The 12,195-nt window shown below is 39.1% G+C and overlaps 1 protein-coding gene across 1 annotated transcript; it reads left to right on the top strand.

Annotated features, from left to right (window-relative positions):
* Positions 1-3,202: 3,202 nt before the first annotated feature.
* C3AR1 (complement C3a receptor 1) lies at positions 3,203-11,538 on the top strand. Its single transcript, XM_027591626.2, has 2 exons — positions 3,203-3,352; positions 8,016-11,538. The coding sequence occupies exon 2, from the start codon at positions 8,026-8,028 to the stop codon at positions 9,478-9,480; it is 1,455 nt and encodes a 484-aa protein (XP_027447427.1). The 5' UTR covers positions 3,203-3,352; positions 8,016-8,025; the 3' UTR covers positions 9,481-11,538.
* Positions 11,539-12,195: the final 657 nt, after the last annotated feature.

Raw genomic sequence — 12,195 nt, 5'->3', positions numbered from 1 at the left:
ATATTGTCTCTCTCTGATTGACTTTACTTAGCATAATACCCTCTAGTTCCATCCACATCGTTGCAAATGGCAAGATTTCATTTTTGATGGCTGCATAATATTCCATTGTGTATATATACCACATCTTCTTTATCCATTCATCTGTCAACAGACATCTAGGCTCTTTCCATAGTTTGACTATTGTGGACATTGCTGCTATAAATATTGGGGTGCACATGCCCTTTCAGATCACTACATGTGTATCTTTGGGGTAAATACCCACTAGCGCAACTGCCGGGTCGTAGGGTAGCTCTATTTTCAACTTTTTGAGGAACCTCCATACTCTTTTCCAGAGTGACCCAGCAGCCCTTATTATGGTATAATGATGTACATCTCTCATTTCTTCTGTATCTCCTACAGCACAAAGCATAGTGTCTGTAGTAAGAGTAGAGTACATGTTTATGATACTGAACTTAATGATAAAGACCTTATCTTTTGCAAGTGGAAAAGATGTTTTCACCACTGTTAGTGGAAGTATAAATTGATGGAATCTCTTTAGTAGGAAATTATATATCTTTCAAAAATGTAAATGCACATACTCTTAGATTTAGCGATTTAACTCTAGGAATCTATTCTACAGAAATATTCATAGATGTGTAAAATACAAAAGTACTCATTGGAGCATTGCTTGTAACTGCTTTAAAAGTTGATAAAACCAGAGCACCTGGGTGACTCAGTCATTGAGCGTCTGACTCTTCATTTCAGCTCAGGTCATGATCTCAGGGTCGTGAGATTGAGCCCTGCATAGGGCTCTGCGCTCAGCAGGTAGTCTGCTTGAGATTCTCTTTCCTTCTCCCTTCCCCTCTGCCCCTCCCCCTGCTCATGTTTGAGCTCTCTCTCTCTCTCTAAAATAAATAAATCTTTAAAAAAATATTGATAAAAACAGACTATCCGTCAACAGAGGAATAATTGATTAAATGGCATAATACGGAGCAATTTAAACAGTATGATGTGGACTACTATGTCCTGATATGAAAAGATAAATAGAAAAAGCAAAGACAACATATGTAATGAAATTGCATTTATATTTATGAAAGAGATTACCTCCAGGGAGTAAAAATAGGATAGCTAGGCGTTCTGGAAATTTTAGTGTTCATTTTAGTCCTTCTATATTTAAGGTTTTTTTTTTTTAACATGGGAGTGAATTATTTAATGTATATATGTAGATATATATAAAATGTGTATATATGCACACATGATAATACTATCTTTTGTATGCTTAGTATTTGTGCTTTCTGAATACCTTCATTATTCCATGTTTCCAAATACTAGATAAAAAAACAGAATATAATTAATAGAATTATATGCACTAACATGGAAATATGCTCCAACATATTGTTAAGCAAAAAAAGGAGGTCATAAAATCACATGTAAATTATAATCCCATTTTTGTTTGAAACTACTTTTTTAAAAGATTTGTGTTATACTTAGAACAAATTCACAAAGAATGAATGCTAACCTATTAAAACTAGTTACTTCCAGGCAGTGGAATTGGAAATAAAAATTTTCATTCTTTTACCCTTTATACTTTTGTATTATTTCAATTAATCTTTCTTATATGTACTACTCCTGTCATTAGATAACAATAGACATCAAGCAGTCAATCAATCATTCTCAACTCTTGTCATTTTTCTTGGGTCTTTCTGCCTTAAAAAATAGTTCGCGGTGATTTCTCTGCAAACAAGAGAAGGAGCAGATATTGTTTGGACAATAAGGTGATTAATATGGACTGAAGCCTTTACCCCAGGCAACAGTGTTCAAATACATTTGACCCAAGTGAATTTTATTTCATATGTGTACGTATAAAAGAATAATGTGAGTGAGAATTCTTTAAGAGGTGTACTTTAAGCAGCAGTCATTGCTTCAATCTTCTACACTCCTTCCTGATGAAACAATCTAATTGATTGACTATTCTGCCCATCCCCAATACCTGAAGCATTCTCCCACTGACCTGCCTCTCATTTTGCTCCACTTAAAAACTCTAAACAGCATGTGAGCTTCTCCTATCTATAGAAGTCTTTAAGGACCTGCTCAAGGGTGCCTGGGTGGCTCAGTCGGTTAAGTGTCCAACTCTTGGTTCCAGCTCAGGTCAAGATCTCAGGGTCATGAGATTGAGACCTGTGTCGGGCTCCATGCTGAGCATGGAGTCTGCTTGGGATTCTCTCTCTCCCTCTGCCCCTCCCCCTGTTCAAGCTCGCTCTCTCTCTCCAATAAAATAAATAAATAAAATCTTTTTAAAAACGGGCGCCTGGGTGGCTCAGTCGTTAAGCATCTACCTTTGGCTCCTGTCATGATCCCAGGGTCCTGGGTTGGGCTCCCTGCTCAGCAGGGAGCCTGTGTCTCCCTCTCCCTCTGCCTGCTGCTTCCCCTGCTTGTGCTCTCTCGTGCTCTCTCTGTCAAATAAATAAATAAATAAATAAAATCTTTAAAAAAATAATTAAAATAAATACATAAAAATATTTTTTAAAAATTTAAATCTTTAAAAAAAAATTCTTTAAGGACCTGCCCAGATCTTACTTCTACCTTAAGACTTTCTTAGTTTGCCCCAGGCTAAATGTAGCCTTCCCTGTTATGTTCTACTATTTTACTTCTTTTTTTTTTTTAAAGATTTTATCTATTTATTTGACAGAGAGAGAGATAGCGAGAGCAGGAACACAAGCAGGGGGAGTGGGAGAGGGAAAAGCAGGCTTCCTGCAGAGCAGAGAGCCCGATGCGGGACTCCATCCCAGGACGCTGGGATCTCTACTATTTTACGTCTATTGGTACTTCTGCCATTATAGTCTTGGTTGTATCATAGGCGTTTTTTTGTGTGTGTAGGGGTGCATACTCCTACTATATTGTGAATCTCTCAATATTAGAACATAGCTTAATTAATCTGATTATCGTATGGCATGTTTCTTTACATATAGTAAGCATTTAAGAGATCCTATTTGAGATTCTTACCTGGGATTGTGCAGGTCATGCATCCCAATCACTCAGCACCTCCACCCTCACATTACGTAGGGTCATTTGTGTGCATTTCTAAAATGCAAGCAAAAACTTATCAAGTGAGAAGCTTATGTACAGAAGTACTCTCTCCTTAGCCGTAGTCTGTGTCCTGCAGAAAACATCCCAGAATTATCCCCTCCCACTTCTGCTTTTTTCACTTGTCTTATCTGAAACACTGAGGAGTGGTTCACTTCAAAACTCATCCTGTAAAGTCAGATAGCAGTCAAAAGTGTGGAGTTTCATCTATCATCATCAGAAACGAAGAAAGAGGGAAGAGAAAGCACTCAGCAGATTTCCTACACATACTTCACAAACTTGATTGTAGGTAAGTGTGAGAACCACACAGGATTTGTGGGGACCTCCAGACTGGTGCTGAGGCCTTCAGCTACTGTCTCAGGTTTTTGGTAAGAAACCCTACTTCCACCTGATAACTCGTGCTACTTCTGCTTATTACCAGTAATGGTTTGAGGGTCATTATCTTCTCTTCCCCGCCTTCCTTCCCCAAATTTTATTTCTTTTGTTTTGTCTCCACATCCACCTTTTTCTAAATATCTCACCTTCTATTTATCTTCATTCTTCATATTTTCATTCTAGAACTAATAGTGAATTTTCATGCCATTTTTTTCCTCTCTTAAATTGGCTGTTTCTCTTTCTGAACTTTGTTCCAGCTTTTCACAATAGTTTTGCTCTTCAAATCAGTTGCCTTTATGTATATATATTTTTTCTCATTCCATTTTCCTCTTTTTTTTTCTTTTATTCTTTTGTTTATTCCTTATTGTTACTGACTCTGTTGCCCTATTGTTAGTATTTGATTCTGGAATCTACTTTCTTTTCCTATTATAATTGAACTTTAGTTTCAGGATTTTCTTTGTCCTTTTAATTACTTTTGGCCGATTTAGTATTGAAAACTAAAAAAGAAAGAAAGAAAGAAAGAAAGAAAGAAAGAAAGAAAGAAAGAAAGAAAGAAAGAATTCTGCCAATCTTAAATGTAGAGGTATCTTTCAGCCAAAACACTTGGAGAAATGTAAAAAGTGATCTTGTCCATTCTGAAAAGCTTTTAAGACTGATTCATACATACTTTCATTTCAAAACAGATGATATGTGATATTTAAACTATAGCTCACACCAATGACTCTATTTATATTGGAATTTTACCCTTTTCAATCTTTTTTTTAAGATTTATTTATTTATTTTAGAGAGAGAAGAGAGAGAGCACAAGGTGGGGTGGGCAGGGGCACAGGGAGAGAATCTCCAGCAGACTCTGTGCTGAGAACAGAGCCCAACTCGGGGCTCGATCTTATGACCCTAAGATCATGACCTGAGCCAAAATCAGAGTCAGTCACTTAACAGACTGAGCCCAGGTACCCCTCTTTTCAGTCTTTATCACTTCAGTCTGTGCAGTTCTCCGTACCTTTCCCTTTATTAACAATACCAAAGCCTGGGGGCACCCGGGTGGCTCAGTCGATAAGCGTCTGCCTTCGGCTCAGGTCATGATCCCAGGGTCCTGGGATCGAGCCCTGCATCGGGCTCCCCGCTCAGCAGGAAGCCTGCTTCTCCCTCTCCCACTCTCCCTGCTTGTGCTCCTTCTCTCGCTGTGCCTCTCTCTGTCAGATAAATAAATAAAATCTAAAAAAAAAAAAAAAACCAAAGCCTTTTTAGTTCTGTGGTTCTTTGTAGTGGAAAGAGTATTGGCATGACAGACATTGGACTTAAGATCTTAGAACCCTCCTAGTTGTGAATATGTGACGGTCCCTAATTTGCCGAGTTTCCATGTCAAAAACTGCAAAATAAAACTAGAGACAAGAGAGATAATTGCTATGTTTCCTTTTAGTCCTAGCTTCTCTGATTCTATCCTCCTCTCAATGTTTTATGGGTCTCCATATGACTACATGTATTGGAGCAGGACAGTGGATCATGGTAGCTGCCGTGCACAACAAAGAAAGAAAGGATCCTAATAAGACTTGAATATTTGCGTGAATAAGGCTACAGAGAAGGAGAAGGAGAACCACTTCTTCTTTTTTATTATTTTGTTGACTCGGTTATTTTAACTTCTGCTAATCATGTAAGGCCCTACGACAGCATTTGGTTAGCTCAGCAGAACTAATTCCAAGTCACGAAAATATTTTGGGACTCTATGAAAGGAAACACAAAATGCTATTACAGCCAGTAAGAATTGGAAACTGAAAAAAGAGAAGTTAGAAGAGACAGCATATTTAATGGATTAAATGGATAAGAATAAGAATTTTAAAATTAGTTGAAAACCAAACCCCCCAAATGAACATCCATCCACTGAAGTAATCTTTGATCCTTATGTCATATAAGGCATTGTGCTAACTTCAGTAGAACAAGCACTTAAGAACTAGACTCATTTTTACCATCATGAAATTTAAGGCCAGAGTAATAGATAAAATAGCCCTGGTAATAATTATAACACAAGACAAAATGCATCACTGCACAGAGAATATGAAAGGAGGTTCAACACATATACATACAAATTTAAGAGGTTAAAGAACTAATTTCTGATTGAGACTATAAGAGGAGATTTCAAGGAAGAATAATATTTGAGCTTGTTTGAAGAATGGCTAGGATTTCAAGAGGCAGAGATTAAGGATGCAGGACAAAGGAGTTTAAGGTGAAGGACGTAATTCCAGACAGAAGTAAACAGCATTAGCCAGAATAGTGAATTGTTCAAGAAAGCTATAGGGTAGGGTGCATTTACGGGAGTCTTCGGAATTAGGGGAGGGTAATGTCACAGAGGCCAAGAGAATGTAGTGGTGGATGCAGACAGTGAGAACCATGTTTGGATTTGTTATTTAGAGGTAATTTTAGCACCGTGATAGGGCAGAAGACAAATTACAAGGGGTTAAAACATTACAAATTACAAAGGGTAAAAAGTGAGTGGTGAGAACAACAGACCCTGAAACAAGCTAGCATCCTTGAAAAAGACAAACTATGCTAAAAAGAGAGAGAGAGAGACTTAAGAAACATAACATTCTGATGCAAAGTGTGATCCTAGACTGGCTATAACTGTGGACAAATCAGCTATAGAAAATGTTTTGGGGACGGTTGGAAAAAAACTAGATGAAGACTGAGTATTCCTTAAGGTACAATCTTACTGCATAATGTGGAGACTTGCTGAAAAAGGAAAGCAGTTTATACAACAATATGCATGCCAGTTCATAGCAGCATTATTCACAAGAGCTAAAAGATGAAAGCAATTCAGATGTCCATCAAGAGATGAGTGGAATAAACAATATGGTGTTTACATACAATGGAGTATTATTTAGCCTTAAAAAGGAAAGACATTCTGACATATGCTACAACATGGATGAGCCTTGAGAACATTATGCTGAATGAAATAAGCCAGACACCAGAAGACAAATGTATGATTTCCATTTGTATGAGATGTCCAGAGTAGTCAAATACATAGTAACAGAAAATAGCCTGGTAGTTTGCCAGGGGCTGAGGGAAGAGGGAAGTGCGGGCGGAGCTGTGTCGCATAGAATTAGAGTTTCAGTTTTACAAGGTGAAAAAGTGGTAGAGATTAATTGTACAATAATGTGAATATACTTAACACTGCTGAACTTTATACTTAAAAAATGGTTAGAATGGTAAATTTTGTGTTATGTGTATTTTGCCATAATTAAAGAATTTTTAAATATGCACAGAATAATCAAATTTTGTTACATTTTGATCAAGAAAAATATGCATACATATATACACATATGTATATATATGAATATATGTGTATATATTTATGAATAACACTGAAAAAAACAAACAAGAAAGAAATGACGGGTGATGAGGGAATCAATGCTGAGAGGGTAAACAACTCTTGAGAAATCTGAAAGCAAAAGGAAAAGATGAGGTTGTATCTGAAGCCATAACTGGGGGCGCCTGGGTGGCTCAGTCAGGCTTCTTGCTCAGGGCGAGCCTGTTTCTCCCTCTGCCTGCCACTCCCCCTATTTGTGCACGCACGCTCTCTCTCTCTCTCTGTCAAATAAATAAATAATCTTTAAAACCAAACCAAACCAAACCAAAACAAAACAAAACAAATAAGCTAAATGGACAAACAATAACTTCTAGAGCAGAGGTTCCCAGCTTTAGACCCATGAAAGGGCTTTATGAAGCTCCATCACCACTCAAACGGTATGTAAGATTTTAAGTTTACATATTCTCGTTTCTGTGAGGGCAGAAGGTCCATCCATTCCCTCCACCAGACTTTCAAATGACTCACTACACAAAAAAAGGTATAGACTCAGTTATGTCTTTATTTTCTTTAAAAAAGATTTTATTTATTTGAAAGAGGCAGAGATAGTGAGAGAGAGCATAAGCAAGGAAGAGAGGGAGAAGCAGGCTCCCTGCTGAGCAGGGAGCCCGATGTGGGGCTTGATTCCAGGACCCTGGGATCATGACCCGAGGCGAAGGCAGACCTTAACCAACTGAGGCACCCAGGTGCCCCCAGTTATTTAATAGGGAACACCGGGTGAGGAAAGGAACCAGGGCAGACTGAGACATTGGAAGTGCGAGAAAGAGGAGAAATATACACTGATAGAGGACTTCCAAATGAAATTATGATTTTGATACACATTTAAATTGATATGGCAGATTTTAACGATCACAGAATGTTTCTGTGTGGTCCATTGTGAAGTGAAGTCAAGGAATACAAATTAAAACAGGGGCCTTCGGGGGCACCTGCGTGGCTCAGTAGGTTAAGCGTCTGTCTTCGGCTCGGGTCATGATCCCGGAGTCCTGGGGTCGAGTCCCGCGCCAGGCTCCCTGCTTGACGGAGAGTCTGCTTTTCCCTCTCCCTCTACCCCTGCCTGTGCTGGCTCTCTCTCTCTCTCTCTGACGAATAAATAAATAAAATCAATAAAAAATAAAAATAAAACAGGGGCCTTTGTAGTTCTACAGAGGGTTATAATTTTAAGGATATGCTTTTTAAAAACAAAAAGATAGTTTTAATATTTTTGTTTATATTTTTATAGAAGTTTAGCAATGGAGGCTTTCTCTGCTGATAACAATTCAACTGACCTACCCTCACAGCCCTGGTATGAACCCCAAGTCATTCTCTCCATGATCATTCTCAGCCTCACTTTCTTATTGGGAGTGCCAGGCAACAGCCTAGTGCTGTGGGTGGCTGGCTTCAAGATGCAGCGGACAGTGAACACGGTTTGGTTTCTCCATCTCACACTGGCGGACTTCCTCTGCTGCCTCTCCTTGCCCTTCTCCCTGGCTCACTTGGCTCTCCAAGGACACTGGCCCTATGGCTGGCTCCTCTGCAAGCTCCTCCCTTCCATCATCATCCTCAACATGTTTGCCAGCGTCTTCCTGCTGACTGCCATTAGCCTGGATCGTTGTCTCTTGGTCCTCAAGCCAATCTGGTGCCAGAATCACCGCAATGTGGGGACAGCCTTTGCTATCTGTGGATGTATATGGGTGGTGGCTTTTGTAATGTGTATACCTGTGTTCATGTACCGGGAAACATTCACTGTAGACAACCATTATATGTGTGGCTACAATTTTGGTCTCTACAGCTCATTAGATTATTCAGACTTCACCATTGATCTCCTGGAAAATGGGTCTCTTGACAACTCCATTGTTCAGATGCCTGGAGAAATGGATGATAGATTAGAGTCTTTCTCTTTACAAACAAATGATCTTCCTTGGACAGCCACCACTATCCTCTATTCTCAAACATTTCAAAGACCTTCTGGAGAGTCACTCCCTATGGATTCAGCCAAATTATCTAGTCAACATCCATATTATAATTTATTTAAACCTCCTGATGAGGTCTCATCTATAATCCCCAGTGGGTTTCCCATTGAAGATCACAGAATTGACCCACCAGATAACTCTGATACTTTTCTCTCTACTGATGCAGAGCTTTACTCTGGTACTTCCACCAATTCCTTATACGCATACGAGCTATCCCAAGATTTCCAGGATGATGATTTAGGCCAGTTTTCATATGACAATCAAGTACTAACACCCCTGATGGCAATAACCATCACTAGGCTAGTGGTGGGTTTCCTTCTGCCCTTTATTGTCATGTTGAACTGCTATGGCCTCATTATCTTCCGAATGCGACGGGGCCGCTTCACCAAGACTCGGATCAAAACCTTGCGAGTGGCCATGGCTGTGGTGGTTGTCTTCTGTGTCTGCTGGGCTCCATACCACGTCGTTGGAGTCCTGTCACTGTTTTTTGGCCCAGAAACTCCCTTTGGAGAAGCTCTGCTGTCTTGGGACCACGTGTCCATTGCTCTAGCATCTGCCAATAGTTGCTTTAATCCCTTCCTCTATGCCCTCCTAGGAAAAGATTTCAGGAAGAAAGCAAAGCAGTCCATGAAGGGCATTCTGGAGGCAGCTTTCAGTGAAGACCTCACACACTCTACCAGCTGTCCCCAAAGCAAAGTCTTTTTGGAAAGAAACAGCGTCAGTACAAATGTGTGATGATATGGAGCCGTTGACCCAAGCAGAGGTTCTTAGGTATTCACCCAGTGCAAAATGTTTCTAAAACAACGAGGGATATCCTGAGCAGGGGATTTCAGAAATCATCAAAGAATCAATCCATAGGTTCTCAAAAGTATGGTCCGAGACTAGTGGTATCAGTGTCACCTGGTAACTTGTTAGAATCACCTAGAAACTTGCTGAATCAGAATCTCTGGGGGTGGGCCCCAGCAAGTGTTTTAACAAACTCTCGTTTCTAATAAATGATACAATTAGAGAATCAGTGTATAAATTAGTCTATTTTTATCCCAAACTAAGCCATTGAGATCAATGAGAACCTAGTCTGTTTTAAAATGATTTTTCCATCATGCATTTTTTTCTTTAGTATTGTACAAATCCCCTCCCAGATTCAATTTAAAACCGTTTCATCTAGTCTTACCTGAGTGAAAAATGATCATTTCTTTATGGCTTTGTTGTGGTGGTGGTGATGTTTTTCAATGAAAAGAAGGTGCAAAAAGAAAAAGTCAATGAAAACAAGCAGTTATGAGACTGAGCCTGGAGCAGAGTACAACGTCAGATGTCTGCTATTTGCAATACTCCTGGATACAGGACATGGGAATTCCAAGTTTCCATTATTACAACTAAAGAGGCATCTACTGTGTAAAGATGGGCTGCTAAGGCATCTGAAAAGTGACTCATAAAATGGCATGTAAGCTGCAGTTTGGGGAGTTTTCTATTTGTTTACTCAATCTGCCCATTGATAGAACCATCTCTTGTCCATTCCCTTTCCTAAGCTCCTTTAGGGTTATTCCTCTCCTGGCTCTAAATCGTCTTCCATATTAGACTTTGTGCATCTAATAACCTCTAATTTCATAAGATTCAAATCGTTCTTCTCCTCTTGCTTGAAACTAATATTCCCTAAGACACTCATTTCCAATGAGAAGAGAAAGAGGGTGGAGGATGGAGCAGTAATCCTTGAATTCACTGCATAGTGACTGAGTACCCTCCAGGAATACCATCCAACTTTGTTTTTGTTTTTTTTTTAAGTTTTTATTTTTTTATTTGCGAGAGAGTGAGAGAGAGAGAGCCCAAGAGGGGGGAGGGTCAGAGGGAGAAGCAGACTCCCTGCTGAGCAGGGAGCCCGATGCGGGACTCGATCCCGGGACTCCAGGATCATGACCCGAGCCGAAGGCAGACGCTTAACCAACTGAGCCACCCAGGCGCCCACCATCCAACTTTGTAAAGCATGGCTACACATATGTATCATTCACCAGGTATATCTTTAGGTTTTTAAAATTAATTTTTATCTTTCCTAAAGCAATATAGATGCATATAGTTTAAAGAGAACCCAAGGCTTATAATGAAATATAAGACGTTTCCTGCCCCTCTCTGCCCGACCAATCTCTCCTCCCACTCCCATCTCCCAGAAATAATACTTGCAACAATTTTAGACATTTCTTCTGATATTTACCATAAATCATGTGATTATGCAACTAGTTTTCATATACATGATAAGATCACTTGTCTTGAAAGATGAATTTATCCACATTCGTATTTTTTGCTTATCCATCATCCTAATATTCATTAATCATCATACTTCAATTTGCTCAACACCACACACTTTCTTCTATTCTGTGGATCCATTCTAACCATACATATAGCTTTCCTTCCATCCTTTCATTAAAAAAACAAACATTATTTAACTCTAACACCTTCTCTTTTGTCTGTGTATATAAACTTTATTGTGTTAAACTTCTAAAATCTCAGGTTTGTTTGTACTACAATATAGCCTCACCTAAGCGGAATATAATTATTTAATCTAAAAAAAAGAGAGAAAATGAGAGATTTTAGACTTGCAAGCCACGATTATTTGTTCAGTGATTGAGGTGAGGCTCTAGACTATAAACAAGTAATAAAGTACTATGTAGAAAAATTGCAAATCACTGGGAAGTCTTTCAATTGTGAGGTAACAATGTCTGACATGATGTAAAATTCGCACTGTCACCTTCCAATGTAATCTTCTTATATATTTAATATGAATAAATGCTTTCTTTCTTGTGGTTCCTTGCAAGACTGAGATTCATGGATCCTCTTAATTGTTTGACATTCAGAATATGTCATAATCTCTAAATATACAGCAAATTAATCTCATAGTGGGTAGCTGGAGGCTTGCTATAATGGCAATTAGCTAGGCTCTTGGAAGTCCCAACATATCTCACAAGACCCTGGGTGTAAGTCCCAAACTCCTGCACTTAGTGTACAGGATATTAGGGTGAATGGCATAGTTATAAAGGTTCAATGTTGCTATTTCTGGATTCCCTTTGAGATCTCCATCCCTGGAAAAGTATTCTGAAAAAAAAATCCTACAACTGGAATTCCCTCATTTCTTATGAAAAACTCTGGTAAGTACCTGTGAGTATTCACAGGAAGTCCCAGATGGAGATCCAACTCCTCCCGAAATTGTAGTATCTCCAATCCCTGAAATACCCCAGAACACAGGCAAGGTGGCCTAGGCCATACACGGAGCTACAAGGGATGACTGCCTCTCCCAACAATATTTCACTATATTTAATAGCATTTGGGAAAAAAAAGCAATGTTCAATGCATGTTTTTTTTAATTCTTCTTTACCATCAATCTTACAAAACAATTTCAAGACCAACTAGTCGGACCCAGGGGTGGGAGGCAGGGAAGGGGTACAAGGCCAATTGAAGACAAAT

The sequence above is a fragment of the Zalophus californianus genome, chromosome 9 (genome assembly GCF_009762305.2).
Source record: "Zalophus californianus isolate mZalCal1 chromosome 9, mZalCal1.pri.v2, whole genome shotgun sequence".
In the NCBI taxonomy this organism is placed as follows: domain Eukaryota; kingdom Metazoa; phylum Chordata; class Mammalia; order Carnivora; family Otariidae; genus Zalophus; species Zalophus californianus.
This window is presented reverse-complemented; position numbering and strand designations above follow the sequence as displayed.